The sequence below is a fragment of the Phyllostomus discolor genome, chromosome 8, assembly GCF_004126475.2.
Source record: "Phyllostomus discolor isolate MPI-MPIP mPhyDis1 chromosome 8, mPhyDis1.pri.v3, whole genome shotgun sequence".
In the NCBI taxonomy this organism is placed as follows: Eukaryota; Metazoa; Chordata; class Mammalia; order Chiroptera; family Phyllostomidae; genus Phyllostomus; species Phyllostomus discolor.
Window position 1 is genome coordinate 107,190,120 of NC_040910.2, and position 18,027 is coordinate 107,208,146.

Consider the following 18,027-nt stretch of genomic DNA (forward strand, 5'->3'; position numbering starts at 1 on the left):
CCTCTCCTTTCATCCTCCTGCCTGGGGACGCCTTTCCACTCCTCCAGACCCTCTGCAAACTTGCCTCCTCAGCTCGGGCAGAAACGGCAACCCGGAGCCACGGCAGGAGTGCAGGGCTGGGTGGGGGTGGGTACACAGTCAGGGTGCATGTGAGTGGTGTGGCGCACGGGAGCAACTGTGGTCACGGAAACCACAGGCCAATCGCTGCCTGAGCAAGCCCCGGAGTCTCCCCAGCTCAGGGATCCACCCCGACCCCTCACCCACACTGGGGGGCGGCTGCCGGAACCATGCCGCAGGTGACCAGCAAGCACTGGGCTGGACTTCAGAGTGCCTGGTGTGCGTTAGTCCAGGGTTCATACACGGTGATTCCGGGACGGGGAAAGGCCACGTGATCCCTGAGCCCATGAGTCCGTTTTCCAGAGGGAAAGTCACAGGTGAACTGTCTTCTCGCAAGAACCCATTTGCAACCTAAGTATCGGAGCCAGGCCCCAAACCCTGATCACCTCCCCAAGGCCCAGCTCCTTCCAACCCCAGGCCTTCTCTCAGTGGCAGCAAAGAGCACACAGGAGAACAGGAGACGCGGGGGCCTTTATTAGGGGCTGGCAGGTGTGGTGGAGGTGGAGGCGACATCCCCAGGCCTGGGCCTAGGAACAGGTAGAGCAAAGGGCCCTCAGAGCAGGCCGCCAGGCCTCCTTGGCTCCACCAGCAACCCTGCCCCCACCCCAGGTCCTTCCCCCAGCCTCCCCCTGCCTCTGGGAACACAGAGCACCAAGAACTGGCAAGCAAGCAGGGCCCTCCGGGGCTGCAGCTCGGAGTGGACTACAGGATCCAGGCTTCTGCCTCCCCGCCGTGGGAGATCTGGGGAGTTCAATGCAACCCTCTCTACCAGGACAGAGTGGGGGGGGGGGGCGTTCCCTCTTTGTCCCCCAGAACAAACTCTTGTTTTCTGTGTTGGGGGGGAGGGAGTGGGGCTTGGGCCTTTGAGCTGGGCCTAGGAAAAGGCCAGAGGTGAGACCCCCGGGAGTTTCTGAGACTCCACCTTTGCTCTTGCGTCGTCTCCGCTTTTCCTTCCCACGGACGCGGGCGAGCAGCTCAGAGCCAGTGGGGATTTGCTCCAAAGACATCTGTGGACTTCAGAGTGAGGGGTTCCCCCAACCCCGAACTCATCTATATGTACACAGGGCAGCACCCAGGCGGCAGGGGGGCAGCTGCTAGGGGCTAGTAGGAGTAGCCACCCTTGGGGCCAAAGGGCTGGGCAGGGCCAGCCAGCTCTGGGAGGTAGGCGGGGCTCTCGTCCAAGTGGGACAAAGGAACTGTGTCCTCCTCACTGACCGGCCTGTCAAACTCGGCCTTGAGAGCGGGACGCTGATTGTCCGGGAAGGCCAGGGAGAAGAGGGCCTCGGGCTCGCACACAAACTTGTACACGTAACGCTCGCCAGCCACCTGTGGGGGGAGAGAGGGGCCGGGTCAGTCTCCCCCCCGCCCAGGCCCACGGAGGGCTGGGGAAGGGGGCCAGGCAGATGTGTGGGGTACATCTCTCTCCCATACTGGTTCCTCTGAGCAGCCGCCTCCCTTTCCTGTTCACCTCTGATCTCTCTCTCTCCATGCTTTGGGCTTCTCAGTAAAGATTCAGCACTCTTTTGGGAACAGAAAAACCTTGGGATTGTCCACAATTTCTTGTCCCTTCTGACGGCTTCATTATCTGCTCCCACAGACTCGCTGGGAATGCTCTTCTGTCCCCTGCCCTCAACACCTTTCCACCTGCCCCCGCCCTCTGGCCCCTGACCCCTTCGCCCCTGACCTTCTGCATGATGCCTTTCTCATAATAGTATCGGAGTGATCGGCTCAGTTTGTCGTAATTCATGGCTGGCCGGTTCTTCTGGATACCCCAGAGCCTGGCGACCTGGGGTGGGGAACAGGAGGGTTTGGGGTTGGCCATGCTAGCTCAGTGGAGGAAAAATGGAGGGGGGCAGGTCAGAAAGAACACTTGAGATTCTTAGGGTTAACTGCTGAGCTGGCCCTGCAAGGAGGCACCAGCCCACAGACCCAGGTTTGGTAGGAATTCGGGTTAGGTAAAGCGATGGCGATGGTGAAGACACATCCCACTGGTCCCCAGGCGCTCTCGTCGCCAGGCCCCAAAGCTGTTGTTGGGAGGAGAGGCGGGGACATCCGAGAGGCCCACCTCCTCAGGCTCAATTAGCTTGAACTCCATCCCCCGGCCTGTCCAGGCAATGAAGTGGGCATTTGTTGGGTCATCTAGCAGGGCCACCAGAAACTGCCACAGCTGCAAGGCACCCCGGCGCTGGTAGGGCGGTCCCTCTCGGAACACTCCAACCCCTTCCTGCTTGATGTCTCCTGGGGAACACAGGGAACGGGGGTGCGGGGTTTGTGCCTTCGGGTCCCCCCCGCAACCCTCCTCCCAGGGGTCTCCCCAGGCCCTTGCTCATGAGATGTCATGCGATTCCCAGGTGACACAGCCAGAGGGCATGGACAAGACCCCTCGACCCTCTCATGAACAGTCACTTCTCTGACCTTCAAATTTCTCAGGGACGACACAGACATCATCTGGGAATGGTCGTCCAGGTTTCTCATAGCCATAGCCTGGAGGAGGAAGTTGGGGGCCACTCAGGTCTGGGGTTTCCCCAGCGAGTCCCCAGAGTGTCTAGAGGGACTCCTGGCCAGGAGACCCTCCCCCATGGCAGAACGCCCTCTCCCAGCTTGGAGGGCTGGGCAGGGAGGACGGGGCCGCCTTACCCACGGTCCCGTCGCCTGGAGAGGGCCCAGGAAAACCCTCCGGGTGAAGGTACATCGAGGCACACCCAGGGACATCTGGGGGTAGAGAGAGAAGGGGGGCGTCACAGGCGGCCATAGTGGAGATGGGGGTGGCAGGCCTACACACAAGTGAGAACTTCCTGCCAGCCTGCCTGCCTGCCACCAGTCCCACGGGAAGTTCACCCCGAGTGGGTGTGAGGCTGGAACCCCTCAGCTTGGGGGCTGGGCCAGGGGGCAGGGAGGGCAGCAGCTGGGGCTGGGTAAAGCCGTTCCACCAGGCCCAGGATTCCAGGGAGCAGCTGTTTCCTGTGAGTTTAAGGGGAGGAGGGAGGGACAGAGATGAACCTCCGGGGAAAGGGTTCAGTGTCCGGGTCTAAGACTCCCTTGGAATGGGCTAATCTCCGGTCAGCAGGTCAGATTCCCTGCCCAGTATGCATGTGAGGGAGGGGTGAACGGAGGAAAGGAGGGTGCGGGGAGGGGTGAGGGGGTGGGGAGGGAAAGAGACTGCATGTATCTGTATCGGGGAAGAGGCAGTGCGCACGGGCTCGGCTTTTTTTCAGGTCTTATAGCAGAGAACATTCCACTCCATCTCATTCCAGTTCCGTAGGATTGAAACCTCCCCAGTCCACCTGGAGGCAGTTGCTAGCATGAAGCCACCGGTTCAAGCTCCAGCCCCTTCGGCCCTACCCCCTCCACTCCCACCTATGAATGAGATGGTGAAACCTGACACCTCCGGGAGGAGGCGGGAGGGTGGGCTCATTCATGCATCCATTTTGTGAATGGAATTCCTGACTCCATTCAGAGGAAGCTGAAGGGGGAGGGGCAGGAGTTCAAGGGCATGTAACATGATCTCCTCCGGTCTACATCCTTTGAAGGTCAGCAGCAAGAGCGTCTCCCTCCTCTTTCCTGCCTCTCACTGCCAGACAGGGCTCTCGGGCTTCTGCCCGGGGTTGAGGAGAGGTGCGCCCTTCTGGTTCTCACTCGGGTAGGTAACCTGGGGGTTTGTGGTTTATTCCCCTGCCCCTGAAAGACTGGGCATCAAAAAAAAGACGACAACAAAAAAGGGGAATTCGAAAGCTCTGGCCAGCTATTCTGAGCCTACTCGAATAGCTGAATTTAGTGTTCTCATGCAAGTTTGCACAGAAGCTCAAATGTGGGGATGGTAACAATGTAACAAGCCCAGGTTTTCTGGACTCTTCCCGGGAACGCCCTCCCTCCGCACTTGGGGCTTGGAACTGCAGCTATTTATGAATGCGGCTGAGGGCATCCCACTCAGGTCAACGCCAGGTGGAACCCGAATCTACAGCAGTCCCGGCTTCCGGTGCCCAGCTCCGGCCGGGGGCGGGGGGGGGGGGGGGGGGCGGGGTCATCCATCAACTTTAAGGCTCCAGCGGGTTGCGGAAACCGCGCGTTAACCCTGATTCCCAAGTGGGGACCAGGAGCCTGGCTAGTTTGGAGTTCACGTTTCTCTTCCTTCAAATCCCTTTGTGCTTTTAAGCGTCTGTGGGGACAGAGGACGACCTGCTCATCTTACGCATCTTTGTACCCTCCAACTCCACACATTCACGCTCCCGAACTTTGGCCTCCGCGGGCAATTAAACCCCCAAACACCTGCTAAACAGACGCAGAAAGAAATGCCTTCACTTTCCTAGTGAGTCCCAGACTGCTCGAGGGCAAGGACCTACATCCCACTGATCTGAATACAAGTTTGCTGACTGAAAAATGACCCTTCCGCTGCAGCTATGAAGAAAAAGCGAATGGGTTAGATTGATGAACTAGGAAAAGGATAGGAAGGTAAAAAAAAAAAAAACTTTCCGAAAGATGTCCTGGGGGTGATCCCCTGCCACCCCCCCCAGCAACCTCACCCCGCTCCCGCTCCCGCCCCCGCCCCCCCCCCCCCCCCCCCGGCAGGGTCTCTTACCCGAGTCGTAGGCGAAGTCCGGCTGCTCCTGTTTGATCACCACCCCCGCCCCTGGGTACCTGTGCCCGTTGACCCCACCCTGGCCCACGGCCAGCTGTTCGTACAGGGGGTCAAGGTATTCCTGCTTGAAGCCCTGCTGGGGGTAGGGTGGGCAGGGCTCTGACAGCTGGTGTTGGTAGGGGGCGGGGAGGGGCTCCCGGCCCCCTCCCTGAGAGGGTGTGAAGGAGTGGCACATGTCCACTGGCTGCTGGAAGACGGAGCTGGATGAGGTCAGAAGGAGAAGGAAGAGAATATGAGAGCGAGCCCTCCTCGCGCCTGCCACTCCCAGAGCACGCAGAGTAGACTCCATCCAGCGTGTGTGTGTGTGTGGTGGGGGGGGGGGTGTCAATATCCCTTCCCCCACCCCACCTGCACCCACCACGCCAGGGCTCTTAGGGCAGGTGCAACACTCTGGGATCCGGAGACAACTGCCAGCACGTGGGCCCACGTTCCGGGGGTTCTCCTTACCTATGCTCCCCGAGGTACCCATGGCCAGGGTGGGGCTGGGAGGTGCCAGAGGATCTCAGAAAAGTCCGCTGTTCTGCCCGGGGAAAGGGCTGCAGGGGCGACTGTCTGGGGGCACCAGGGGTGGGGGACTTGATGGCGATTTGTCTAGGAGGGTCATAGGCACTGGAGTTGAGGGGGAGACGGGGGTGAGGGGGGCAGAGAAGCCGGGCGAGCATCTTTGAACCCTTCATCCGCCCCCAGAGAAGTGAGGGCACAAAGGTGATAGGAGAGGGGAGGCTGCCGGGAAAGGAATGGCACGAGCCAGGCTCGGCCCCAAATGAACTCTTCGTCCTCTTCCATAAAAGCCGGAACTGGGTGTAGGCGTGAGAACACCTCTCTCCAGCCCAGAGCCACTGGGTTGGGTGGGACAGGGGCTTCTTTAGTGGAGACAAACCCAGGCCTGGCCTTCATGACACACATCCCCTGAATGCCCCCCCGCTGCGGTTTCCATCCTAACCCCTCAGAGGAGACCCTGAGCTGCACTGCTCCCTGACGGGAGCTCGGAAGTCCTTTCTGTTGTCTAACTTGCATCCCCACTGCTGCCTCTGCTTGGGAGTGCCTGCTTCCCTCCTCCATCCTACCCTTCCTGGGGCGCCGGGGCTCACCTGGAATAAAGGCACTGCTCGCCATGATGGTAGGGGAGTGGCGGCTTCCTGCTGCAGGACAGGGCCGGGTCTGCGCGGGGACTCTGGGGCTCCTTCTTGATCCTGGTGGTGGGGCTGTGAAATGCTACTGCGGGGGTAGGGGGGGGGCAGAGCAGGGCCAGAGCGTGTCACAGAGGAGGCAGGAAGAGCTTCTAACACCTTCTGCTCTCTGAGGACCAGCTGGCTGACGGGTACAGCCTCACCCCTCTCTGGGTTTCAGTTTTTAGAGATTCATAGTCGGACACTTGGAAGAAGTCTGGCTATTTACATTACATCTAGTTTTATACATCAGACGGGTGCCCAGTATTAACCAAAGAAACAGTCTAGAGTTAAACATGTAATGCAACCCCCAATCCCTGCCCCCCCCAAAAACACCTTTGTCGGGGTGAGCACCTGCCACTCAGGGCCTGTGGTTTTCCTGAGTGCCCTGGAAAATTCCAAGGGGAAGAAGTGTTTTCTTATTTGGGGCTGTAAAGAACCTTTCCCTTTCTGGTTCAGGCTGGGTATTAGCCCCCTTGCATGTCAGCTGACTGACGCTGTACACATGCTCCTAATTATCTGCGAAGGACACAGGCCTTTCCTGCGGCCTCCGCCGGGTCCAGAAACTCCAGCCACCGGGCGGAGCAGCACGGAGCAGCTGGCTCCGAGTGGACGGTGAGATTCCGTCTCCCTGCCATTGATCGGGTCGAATGCCTATAATCACCCGTTCTGACATCTGCTGTTTGTCATGATCTGTGCCCTGTTTCACTCCATTCATGAGGGCAGTTGACAGCAAAGCATCTGACATTAAAGCAGGACTTTTCAACAGTGGCACCATTGCCATGTGGGCCAGATCATTTGTGTTGCTGGGTCAGGGGGTGCTATCCTGAGCGTTGTAGGGTGCAGCAGCATCGCTGGCCACTGCCCACCGGTGCCAGTAGCACCACCCTCCAGCTGCGGCGACCCAGCATGTGCACAGACACTGCCGCACCTTGGGGGGATGATGGGGTGGGCAAAACAGCCCCCAGACTGCATGAAAGTAACTTAGAATGCTAGGACGGGACGGAGCCCCTATTGTAGAAATGAGGACGCGGAGAATCAGAGAGATGAGGTGGGTGCTCCAGGGTCACCCAGCTAGAACGGAGGAAGCCCCTGTTTGAACCAAGGTCTTCATCTCCCACTTGCTGCCTTGGTCTTGGAGTCCAAACCCAAGAATTAGGGTACCCTGCCCTCCAGGGGGGAACCCACCCCTTTCTCTAGGAGAGAACAAGTTGATCTTTCATCACTCTCTGTCCCTATGACTCACTTCCTGCCCTTCCCCACTACCCACCCATCCCCTTTGCCCAGGGCCCCTGCTACTCACAGTTTTCTGAGTGGAAATCCGGAACAAACTGTTCATCGCTGTCTGGTACCTGAGCTGTGGAGAGAGGTCAAAGGTGAGTCTGGGATGGGAAGCCCTGCGATGGCAGCCCCTGGGAGATACAGTTAAGGCAGCCCTGCAGAGGAGCACCGGCCTTCCCTGGAATACAGGCAACTCCACGCCAGGTCCTAGTGCCCTCCGGCTCTGGGCTCCGTCAAGATCCTGGAGGGGAGGCTGCACATTCCCAGAACCTGTTGGAGCAGATTCCAGTCTTTTCCCAGATGCTTTGTCTTTATTCCCTCCACTTTTCGGGAGTGAAGGCAGCCCTGCCCCTCCAACTTCACAGAGCTCCCAGAGCCGACAGCAGAGGCACACCTGGGATGGGCAGGCGTCACAGAGAGAGTGATTCTGTCGATTTTGAATCCCCTGGGGGAGATTCTGAATCTAGGCTAAACCCAGGAATCTGCATTTTGTACAACCTCCAGGGTGAAATCTAGAAATCTAGATCCTGGGAGAGGAGATGGGATGGAGAAAAAGAGAAGGTGGGTTGAGAGAAGTGAACAAGAGAAAGGGAGGATGACAATGGCAGAGGAAGAGGCTGGGGACACCCGGGAGGCCGGGTGCCTCGTCCCGTCCCTCTGATGCGCAGCCGGGAGGGAGGAGGGCTCCCTGGGCAGGGGAGTCTGAGGAGCATTCCCAGGGTGCCAGCGCGGGTGGGGCCGGGCTTGGGGCTTAGGGCTTAGGCAGCACAACGAAAATAGAACAGCAGCTCATCCACGGCCTCCAACCTGGATATCCGGGCTGACTTCTGGCCCTGACGCTGGCCTCGCCAGCTCCTTCAGGGGGGCGCACAGCTGAGCGCCTCTCCCCTGACCCCAGAGTTTCTGTCCACCCTTGCCCCTCTCTCAAGAATAGATCACAGTAGGAGAGGGGAGGTACCAGGAAAAACGCTGACAGTCCAGGAGGACAGGAGCTCGCAGTGAGGTGGTCAAGTCCAAGGAGACTGCTCTCAGACCGGACAGCGGGCAGGCTGACGGATTGATTGCATGACCAGAGCTGGGAATAGCGGTGAGGGTCCGAGGAGACGGCGGGAGAACACCCTCCCCGGCCCTAGCCTAGCCTGTACGAGTGCGCACCGCAAGCTCTGCTGCCTGGCTCCTGGGCAAAGGCGCCACCGTGTCTTCCTTGCCTCTCAGCCACAGTTTCTGGTCGGAACGCCCTCCTTCCACTCTCACATCCTATATACAGTCCGCTGTTCTCCACGAAGCCGTCAGAGGGGCCTTTTTCACAACAGAGGTCCGATTACCAGTCTCCCCGACCTAAAGCACGGACCCCGAACGCCTCCCCTTGGCCTGCAAGGCCCCCCTCAGGGTCAGATGCTGCTTAGCTCTCCGACTCGCCCCTCCCAGCCCTGTACTCGCTACAGCTCTGGTCTCCCTCCGGGTCCTCGAAGCTGATCAGCTTGGTCCCCCTTCCCCAGACCTTCGCTTGCCTGTTTTTTTTCTTTCTGGCCACAGATGTCTCAGCTCACTTTGTCACCTCCTCAGAGACCTTCTCTGCCCACGACGTGGTCCCTCCCAGCGCTTTCTCGTGTCTCTTTTTTGTTTTCTCCAGCACGTATGGCCGCAGGAACTTACTAACTTCTGTTTACATGTTTATGGTCCATCTCCTCTGCCAGAAAGTTAAGCCTGCTGAGGGCGGGCGCTTTACTGATCTCGTTGGTTCATCTGATTGCCCGGTGCCCCAGGCCAAGGCTCTGACTCAGAACCGACCCTCAAAGCAGGCAAAGCAGGATTTGTGACTCTGAATAAACATACAGTGACCTCTGTCCTCAGACTGGTGGGAGCCAGCCAGGTGGGCCTGGGAGCAAGAGCTGAAGAGGCCCTAATGAGCCAGCTCTTCCTTCACGCTCAGGGCCCCCCCACCCCAGCACGTCCGTCAGTCTGCTGGGGGAAGCTTCCCTCCCAAGGGATACTTTAGGCGGTGGCAGGAAAAGTCTTCACCAACCTGCTTTAAGTATCAGAGGTGCCAAGTAGGTGTTATAGATCGGGAGGAAGGGGTTTAAGAATCGGGAGCCACCAGCAGCTGAAGAATGTAGGAAACGCGAGCACCACACAGTTCTAAAGCGACCAAGCGGATCAGCAGGACGTAAGACCCCTTGGCAAAAACAGAACGTTCGGGAGCCCCACTAGACACAAAGGCAGCCTTCCCCAGCTGCCCCCATGAAGAACCTGGGGACACTGTCGGCACCGGGATTCCCAGCCCCACCCCCCAACCTCGTCCCTCTGGTCCGGGGCCGGGTCCCAGGTGCAGGTTTGGGAAAACACTCCCCAGGAGAGCAAGGCCCTCGTTCAGCCACGCCATGTCCTCTGGCAGGACCACGGGGGCCTCGATGGGAGTCATTGCAGCAGGATGAGCAACATTTCCCTCCCTGCTGCTTAGGCCAGAAGGAGCCCGAGGCGGGGGCGCAGACCACGGGGAGGCTGAGCTCACGGGCCCCCTCTGGGGCCTCATTAACTGCTGCTTTCTACTGAGGTCATGGGCCGGAGGCACCTCCTGCTGGCGTCACCGGCCAGCTCCCAAGACCCCAGAGAGCCCTAGGGGTCATCTTGCCTTTGCTCCCACCTCAGGCCTGAAGGTCTGACCAGAAGCCCCTCTCCTCAGTCCACAGTGCGCCCCCCCCCCACCCAGAGGTGGTGCCATCCTCGTCCCAGGGCCAGGAGAAATCAGTGGAGGAGGCAAAAAACGGCTGGGGTGTGAACCCCAGTCCCCGGGGGGCCCTGCCCTAGACCACCGGCTTCTCCCAACCGGGCAGGAGAGGGCCGGGGGCGCACGGAAACGGTTAGCAGAGATGGGAACAGGAACAGGGACACCGCCTCCCGTTCCTGGAGAGCAGGGGAATTTCTAATGCCCATGTTTGGTCTTGAGTGAGCGCCACGCTCTCTGTTTGTTGATGTGGTCACGTTCTGGCTGCCAAGGCCGTGTGGCAGAGTCTTCCCCCGACTCCGTCCTGGCACTAGGGGCGAGTCGGTCTGCCTGAGGGCACGGCAGGTGATGGAGGATAGGAAACGTGCCAAGCCAGCGTCATGCCCAAAGAGAGAGAAAATTTTAGGGAACGTAGCTCCAACGAGGAGGGGAGGGGCAGCAGAAGAGGAGGGGCTTAGGACCTCCCAAGCAGGGCTCCCGAGCAGGAAGGTTAAGCCAGCCAAGCGGCTAAGCCCAGCCCAGGTTAGCCACCCACGCCTAGGCCCCATCACCCTCTCCCTTTCCTAGGGTCCCACCGCAGGGGGAAGGGGCCTCTTAAGGAGTCCTAGCGGAGAGGCAGGGAGCCACGCTCCAGGGCTTCTGCTCCAGCTTCAGCCCTTGCCCCCCCCACAACCCTGGCAGTCTCTGTACTTGCAAGGAACCAGCTTTCTATCTATGGAGGGGACAAGGGTCTTCTAGAAGGGAAGGAGACAGAAATATGCAGAAGGAGGTATTGTAGCTAAGAAAGACTAGGGGAGGGGATTAACTTCATGTCTCCCCACAATACGCTGAGGCACAGGCGTGCATACACTCGGATTCACACACACCCCAATTTCTTTTGCTTCACAGCCGCACACGAGTGAGACACCCCCCATGCACACACCCTCCACGCACAGGGGCTCCTTGGGATATACAAAGACAAAGGGGAAACCAAAGGGCGAGGAGACTGTAGACCTCGGAGGACTGGGAAGCAGAGGGGAGTGGAGACCCATCCCTCTGAGAATCTCATAAAAGGTAGGGCTCATTCTCTTTCTAAATAACCCACACTCCTGTGCGTGGGGGCACCCCAACTATGTTACAGTGTCAGGGGGCTCAAGGACCCCTGAGACTATTCGCAGGGCTTCTGGGACACCACGGACCCCAGCCTCACACAAAGGACATACGTGGCCGAGAGTCCACACTCCTTTCCACCGAAGAGACCCAAGTCATTGTCCCCGAGGGCTCGCCACAAGCCAGGAGAGGAGCGCTGGCCTGGAAGCAGCACGCCTTCTACCGTAACCGGGCACAGCCTGGGTGCAGCCTGCCCCCCGCCTGAGTTTTCCTGCAGCAGCCCGACCCTTTCTCCGGCAGCTCGGCAGACCCCCGGCGCCCGGAACCAGACGTGCCCTCCGGACTCAATTCATGCCCCTCGCTCTGTCCAGAAAACACCCAGCCCCGAAGATCTCAGAACCACCTGCCCCCACAGAACCCCACTCACACTCCCCCCACCCCACCCCCCGTGACACCTGGACACCAGACTCCGCACCCACAATCACACTGACTGCATCCAACCTGGGCACCCCACCCTGAATTTTCCACAACCCCTCCACCCCCTCGCACACGCTCTACAAGGATCTGCTTCTTATCTCCACGTTGGGGCTTTGGGGGGGGGGAATCAAACTGAGGGAGGGCAGCTGGACTCCGGCCCCCATTCCTACGGACGCGCCCCATTCCTGGCAAGTTTCCAAAGAAGCTAGACCCTCCCTGCCACCCCAAAAGTCCCCCTGGGCCGTAGGGGTCACTGACCTGGTGGGAAGAGGCAGGAGAGGAGGCTGGGGTGGTGCTGGGATGGTGCAGGGGGACAGGGCCCCGGCAGCTGCATCTGTCTCCGCAGAGAGAGCGAGAAGGAGCGAGCGGCCTCAGCATCCCCCCCTCAGGCCTGGCCATCCATCGCCAGCTGGGAACCTGAGCTGCTCCCTCAGAAGGAAGGAGAGGGAACCGAGGAGATCCCAGCACCCACCCCCGCTCCGTCTTGCGGTCCCCACCCCCACCTCCCCACCCACTGGATTTAAATGTGCAGACGCTCCCAGGGCAGCAGCACGAAACGCACACTTGCTGTCACACCGACACATGCGGATAGACACACGTACGGTCTCTGGACCCCCCACTGCCAAGGGGTGGGGCTTCCAAGGTTGAGAGGCGATGAGAACATTTTCCTCCCGTTCCCATTCCCAACCCAGGCACAAATGGACCAGCTGCTGCCAGAATGCCAACCTCTGAGCCTACCCCTAAAGCACAGCTCCGGGAGCTGCCCGTTGCGGGGAGCGCAGGGACCCTCAGCTGCCAGGCAAGGAGCCTGGCGGCCAGACAGGAATCAGGCGTTGGGAAAGGAAGTCTTTGAGAGACCGTGGAAACTGACACCTCCGTGTTCTTCAGCCCCAGCCCAGCTCTGGAACCTCCGAGGCTCGGGGAGGAGGATGGGCCGGCTGCGCATACCTCTGCTTTCAATTCGGAGCCGGGCACCTCGGACTCGCAGAGTCGGGGAGACGTGCACAACACCCTCGGCACCCCCAGATCCCTCCAGCACCCGAGCAGCCAGTGGACCCTGAATTCCACTTACTGTCTCAAGCACTTGCTCTATGCTCAACAGTCATTCTGTTAACACAGATTTTGGGGGACACCACAGTGGTCAAGACAGACCTAGTCTCATTCCGAAGCTCTAATCAGGGGTCTTCCCCTTCTACCCCAGGCTTTTGTAGGGGGTCCCAGTGGAGCTGGGCTGCAGCTTCAAAAACATCACCAAGGACACCCAGGCGGGGGGCTGTGGAGATTCTAAGACAGAGAACCCCTTCCAAAAGGCATTCCTAGTGTGGTTTCTTGGTTTTCAGAGTGTTAAGGGGACCCTAAGATGGGGGCGTTAACCCTTCCCTCTCAGAGACCATGTAAACGTCATTAGCCTTCTACCTGCAGCCCAGCCGGCGACACCCTCAGGCCCCACCAAAACACACCAATGACTCCAACCAGGAGACCCCCAGAACACACCTCCCCACTGAGCCAGGGCCCAGCGCCTGACCCCACCTCAGCCAGCTTGCAGCCACAGCTGACCCTCTGGGAAACAAGCAGGGGAATGTGCCTGGGGTGGAGGAATACAGGAGGAAAGGAGGAGAGAGGGTCGGTTGCCATCAGAATAACAATCAAGGCTATTGGGGGGATGGAGGGGGGGTTGCTCTAAGCCATCTGACAAAGTGCTGCAAAAAAAGAATTATTTAAACTTTTGTTGTTCTTTGGCTCAGACAGAAAATTGTTTGGCACTAGTAGCCGGGAAGAACAGAAACCAAGGGTTTAGGTAAAAAAAAAATCAATGTTTTGGCAACTCCGGAAGAGAGGCAACAAATTCATTGCTCTTTCTCCTCATCCTCTTCTTCCTCACACCCCTTCTCCCCCAACGCACCCCAACACACACCTCTGCCGGGTGGCTGCTGCCCAACAAATTTTGCAAATGAAAATTTCAACCAGGAAAACGGGCCTGGGGCCAAGTTCCATTCAAACAAGCAAATGCCCCACACAATGGTCTGATTCATCCCCAGGCCTAGTTACACAAGCCTGGCTCGGGGTAGAGAAAATAAATATCTATATAAGTGTCCACACTGGGCTCTGGGGAGAGCAGAAAGGCTGAGGACTTGGGGAGGGGGCCTCGGAGAGCTTCTTGGAGAGCCAGGGAGAGAGGAAGTGGGCTAGGCGGAATACCGGGCTAGAGAGCAACCCCCCCACCCCCCGCCCCTAGTAATAGAAAAGGCCACGAAACTACTCACCTTCAGCGAGCCACGTCTCCTGAAAGTGACTTAGATCCTGGAAGAGGTCTGAGGGGCGAATAATGGAATTGGAGGTGAGATGGAGGTGATGGAGAGAGAGAGGGAGCCCCCGTGAGCCCCGCGAGCCCCCTTGGGGTAGCAGGGGCCTAGAATAATCAGAGTCCCTTGGAGGGTGAGTCTTTTTGTCAAAAGGGCGGGGGCTCCAAGATCGGTCCTCCGGGCGTCTGTGGTGAGGAGGGTCGCGGTTAGTCTCCCTGGCTCTTTACCTTCGGAGTCAGGGGGCGGCAGGGAACCGGGGTCCATGAGCTTCCCCTGCGGGACCATCAGCGCTTCGCGCAAGCTCCCATTTCCGGGTGATTTCTGCGGGAAAGGGGAAGAATGCCCCAGAGTCGCCCTGAGGCCGGCGGGCCGAGGGGGTGGGACTGGGTTCCCGGGGTGACTCAGGGGCCGGGCAACCCTGGACCCCTCTAGGGTCGCGCGGGGAAGGGGCCGTGGGGCGGAGTGCAGGGCAGGGGCGGGCGTGGAGGCAGGCGCGGCGCTCACGCTGCAGAAGGTGTAGGGCACTTGCTGGTCCAAGTATCCGCCTTTCATCCTCCGCTCCATCCGGCCGCTCCCTCCGGCCGTAAGTCCCGGGCCCCGCGCGGGGGCAGAGACCTGGGGGCGGGGGAGGGGGGGCTGCGTTCGCACACCGTCCTAGGGAGGCAGCGGGGTGGGGGTGGGTAAGGGCGACGGGGAGGGAACCGTCCCCAGGCTCTGGGTCCGACGGCAAAACTTCTCCGACTCACTCAGGCGTTGCGGGGGGGTTTCCGCTTGCTGAGCTGAGTGCCGCCGCCACTCCCCTCCCGCCAAAGGAGGTCCCACCTGCTCCTGGGAGTCGGGGTCGCTGTTTCTGCTGCTTTCTGCAGCCCTGCTCTGCCCAGGCTCGGTTACATAAGATGTGTGTGTGTGTGTGTGTGTGTGTGTGTGTGTGTGTGTGCGCGCGCGCGCGCGCGCGCGCGGAGGAGCAGGCGAGGCGCGCACCATTCGCTCGCCCACAACTCCCGCGCCCCCTCCAACTCCGTGTGCCAGCGCCTCCCACCACCCATCCCGGAATCTGCAGAGGTGGCGGTGAGAGAGTGTGGGGTGTGTTGGCGGCGAGGCGGGGAATCACGGACACTCTCCCTCCCTTCCCCTCCGGCAGCCTCACCTGAGGCCGCAGTTTCTGCGCGGGAGCCGCGGGCGGGTCCCGAGCTTGCCCCGGGGGCCGCAGCGAGGGCCTCGGGGCTAGGCGGGAGCGAGGCGGCCCCGGCCCCCGGTCCCCCGCGCACCAGCTTGTTTTCCGGGCGTCGCGGACAGTTGTGAGCCCGGAGGGGACGCTGATTGGTGCATTTCCTTTGCCTCGGCTCCGACTCTCTCTCCCCAGACCCCCCCACCCTGTTCCCTTTGTTTCATTGACTTTTGTGAATGAAACCCCAGGGCCGGGCACGCCCGCCAATCCGGAGACTCGCTTGGCCAAGCCGCGGGGCGGAGTTTCCCAGCATCGGGGGCCAATCAGAACGCAGGGACTGCTTCCCGGCTTCATTCACTGCTTGGGCTCTCATTCATAAAAAAATAAACTCGTGGCCGAAGTTCATTCAGAAAGAGCTGAGAGAAAAGGAGGGAAGCGGAGGACTGGACGGCTCCTCTGTGGGGCTCGGCAGGAGCCTTGGGGCTGAGGCCCAGCGAGCCCCTCCGGATGGCGTCTGCACGCGTCTCTGTGCATCTGCTTGTACGTGGGAATGTAAACGTGACTGTGTGTGCGCCCTGGGCGGAGGCGAGCGGACTTGCGTGCCCAGAAGAACAATAATAACTAGCATTTATGAAGCGCTCCTCTTCCACGTGCTCGTTTCATTCCCATAACCTGGCGAAGTGGCTGTATTGTCTCCATTTTAGAGAGATTGAAAATGAACACTGGGGCGGGGGGGAGGGGGTGACTCGTCTGAGGTCACTCAGTCAGCTTCTGGGGTTTCCAGTTCGCCATCGCCCGCGTTCTCCTGTGCGGCCCTCTGAGGCCACAGTTAAATGAATTAAAGCTATGTGACAACAACTAATCCACAGTAGGCACTCGATACACGTGAGCTGGCACGGAAGCCAGGCTTTTCCTCAAGGGTCTGTGCTCTGCAGAGCAGTTCTGTGACCCACTTTCTATTGACTGCAGCCGAGGCCGCAGCCTGGACCTCTGCAAGGACAGTTCCCCTCAGCCATCTTTCCTCTTCTCCTGAGAGCAAACACAGGATATTAAGGAGCAAAAAGCCCCAACATCTGAGAGTGGGACTGGTTTCAGTACTAGCCAAAGAGCTGGTCATAGTTTCTGCCACCTCATTCATTCACTTTATTTGCTAAACATTTAGTGTGCCGGACACAGTGCTGGGTGCCAGGCAGGCAGCTGTGACCAAGACAAGCACTGGGGAGTTGGGCTGCCTAGTCTGCAGCCCTGGGGACACATAGGACATGAAGTCCCCCCAGGCCTTTTTTCGGAGACAATCCTCTGAGTCTAGAGTCTATGCACTTCTTCGGGGAGAGCCTGACTTTGCTTCCTGCCTGTTTGGAGAAGGAAAGGACCCATGTGAGCTCTTTTAGCCGGTCAGTGTCCGAGCAGGGACCAGAACACCCAACCTCTAGCACCTGTTTCGGGCTCATTCCACGAGATCATTTTGGGAAAATGAAATTCAATTTCCTTCTTTTTGCTGCTGAAATATTCTTTAAGGCTCATGTGTACTGCCTCTCTTCTCCGGGAAGCCTTCCAGATAGCCTGAATCAGCCCCTTAAGGACCCGCCACACTCTTGCCTATATCTCCGGTGAATATCTTTAATTCACTAGGTCTCTGGCAGAATATCTCTTATTCTGCCTCAGGATATTGTCACCCCTAGGTAAGAAGAGTTCTCCAGGGCCCGGAGATCTCATTTGCCTCTGTAATCCTTCCCCTAGCCTGCTTCGTGCTTATGAGGGTCCCATGAAATACCTGTGTGGTGAATAAGCACAATAAAGACAAAACTAATGGAGCTTAGCAGGAACCCTGCCCAAGGGAGGGGAGACAAGCCCGAGCAGATCCCAGTTTGGGGCCGAGTGGAACCCGTTTAGGAAGGAGCTTGTGTCTCGGGGCCAAGAGAAGTGGGGGAGGAGGACAGAGGGTTCTTCCGGGAGGCAGCTTGGATGCCGGCTTCATGACAACGAAGGCAATTCTGGTGGGTCCCAGAGCAGGCGCTCCAGTTGGGGACTCTCCAGGGGTTCCCAGCTGATTCTGAGTTCTTACCTTTTATGGAGAGCTCCTGGCCCCACGGAGGGTAACTGCTCCACCCCACCCCCCATTTAGGGACCTCCTCCTCCTCCTCTGGCTCAGCATGCTGCTGAGTGAGAGAAGGTACCAAAGCTGCCATCGTCGCCGGGCCTCCCTTCAGCAACATGTAGACTCGGAACAGGGAGGCCTGCAGGGGGAACGCCCAGTGTCTTCCAGGGCTCGGGGCCGCCGGGAAAGGAAGGAACGAGAGGCTGGAGCTTTCTGTCGGGAGTCACGTCAGGAGAACCACCATTCACTTGCCTAGCACTGTTGCAGGGACTGGCCCCACGGTCACTCGTGCGGCCTGCGCAGCAGTCCTGTGAGGGGTCGGCCCCACTTTACAAATGAGGAAACTGAGGCCTTCAAAAACACTCCTCGGCCCCGAGGGTCCGCTCCACAGACTGAGGACGCCTCAAACAGACTCCCAGGTGCATTTTGAGGGGCAAGCCAGATGGGGCGCAAGCCTGAGCCAGAGGGTACACACGAGTACCCACGGACACGCCAGGATTCAGGACGCTCACAGGGCCCCCAGGACACACACAACACACTGCCTGACACCCCCATTGCACCCGTGGGGGGGGGGGCTGCATCGGTCAATATTGCCTTCCCTCTGGTATGTTGGAGCTGGACTCTAACCGTTTCCCAGGAGTCTAAATTATAAAGAGTAAGTGTGGGTTTTAGAAGTGCAGATGCTCACGCCAAGGCAGCCTAGGGCTCAGCTCGGGGAGGTGAAGGAAGGGGAAGCTCGCCCAGGCACCTGGAGCAGACTGAGAAGCCTTAGAGAAGCAGACTCTTCCCGGGGGCCTTTGGATAAGGCAGCGGCAGGGGGCGGGGTGACCTGCATGGCCTGACTATGAGGGAGGACAGACGTGTTTTCGAGGGCCTGGCTTCCTCAGTGTCTGGAAGAGCTAAGAGTCCCAAGGCTTAAGGGGTGGGGCTCAGAGGGCAACGGAGGGACAGGTTGGTAAGGCCG

At 59.3% G+C, this 18,027-nt stretch overlaps 1 protein-coding gene across 9 annotated transcripts; it reads right to left on the reverse strand.

The window, feature by feature from the left end:
- Positions 1 to 1,072: 1,072 nt before the first annotated feature.
- ETV4 (ETS variant transcription factor 4) lies at positions 1,073 to 15,126 on the reverse strand. Of its 9 annotated transcripts, none has more exons than XM_028519171.2 (13): positions 14,945 to 15,126; positions 14,302 to 14,412; positions 14,025 to 14,118; positions 13,759 to 13,806; positions 7,226 to 7,279; positions 5,845 to 5,971; positions 5,201 to 5,362; positions 4,694 to 4,953; positions 2,755 to 2,829; positions 2,533 to 2,601; positions 2,183 to 2,355; positions 1,802 to 1,903; positions 1,073 to 1,443 (listed from the first exon to the last, which is right to left on the reverse strand). In XM_028519171.2, the coding sequence occupies exons 2-13, from the start codon at positions 14,359 to 14,361 to the stop codon at positions 1,219 to 1,221; spliced, it is 1,449 nt and encodes a 482-aa protein (XP_028374972.1). In that variant the 5' UTR covers positions 14,362 to 14,412; positions 14,945 to 15,126; the 3' UTR covers positions 1,073 to 1,218. The 9 variants fall into 9 exon arrangements, with proteins under 9 accessions (XP_028374972.1, XP_035889866.1, XP_035889865.1 ...); XM_036033973.1 differs by lacking the exon at positions 14,945 to 15,126 and adding an exon at positions 14,544 to 14,696; XM_036033972.1 differs by lacking the exon at positions 14,945 to 15,126 and adding an exon at positions 14,620 to 14,668.
- Positions 15,127 to 18,027: the final 2,901 nt, after the last annotated feature.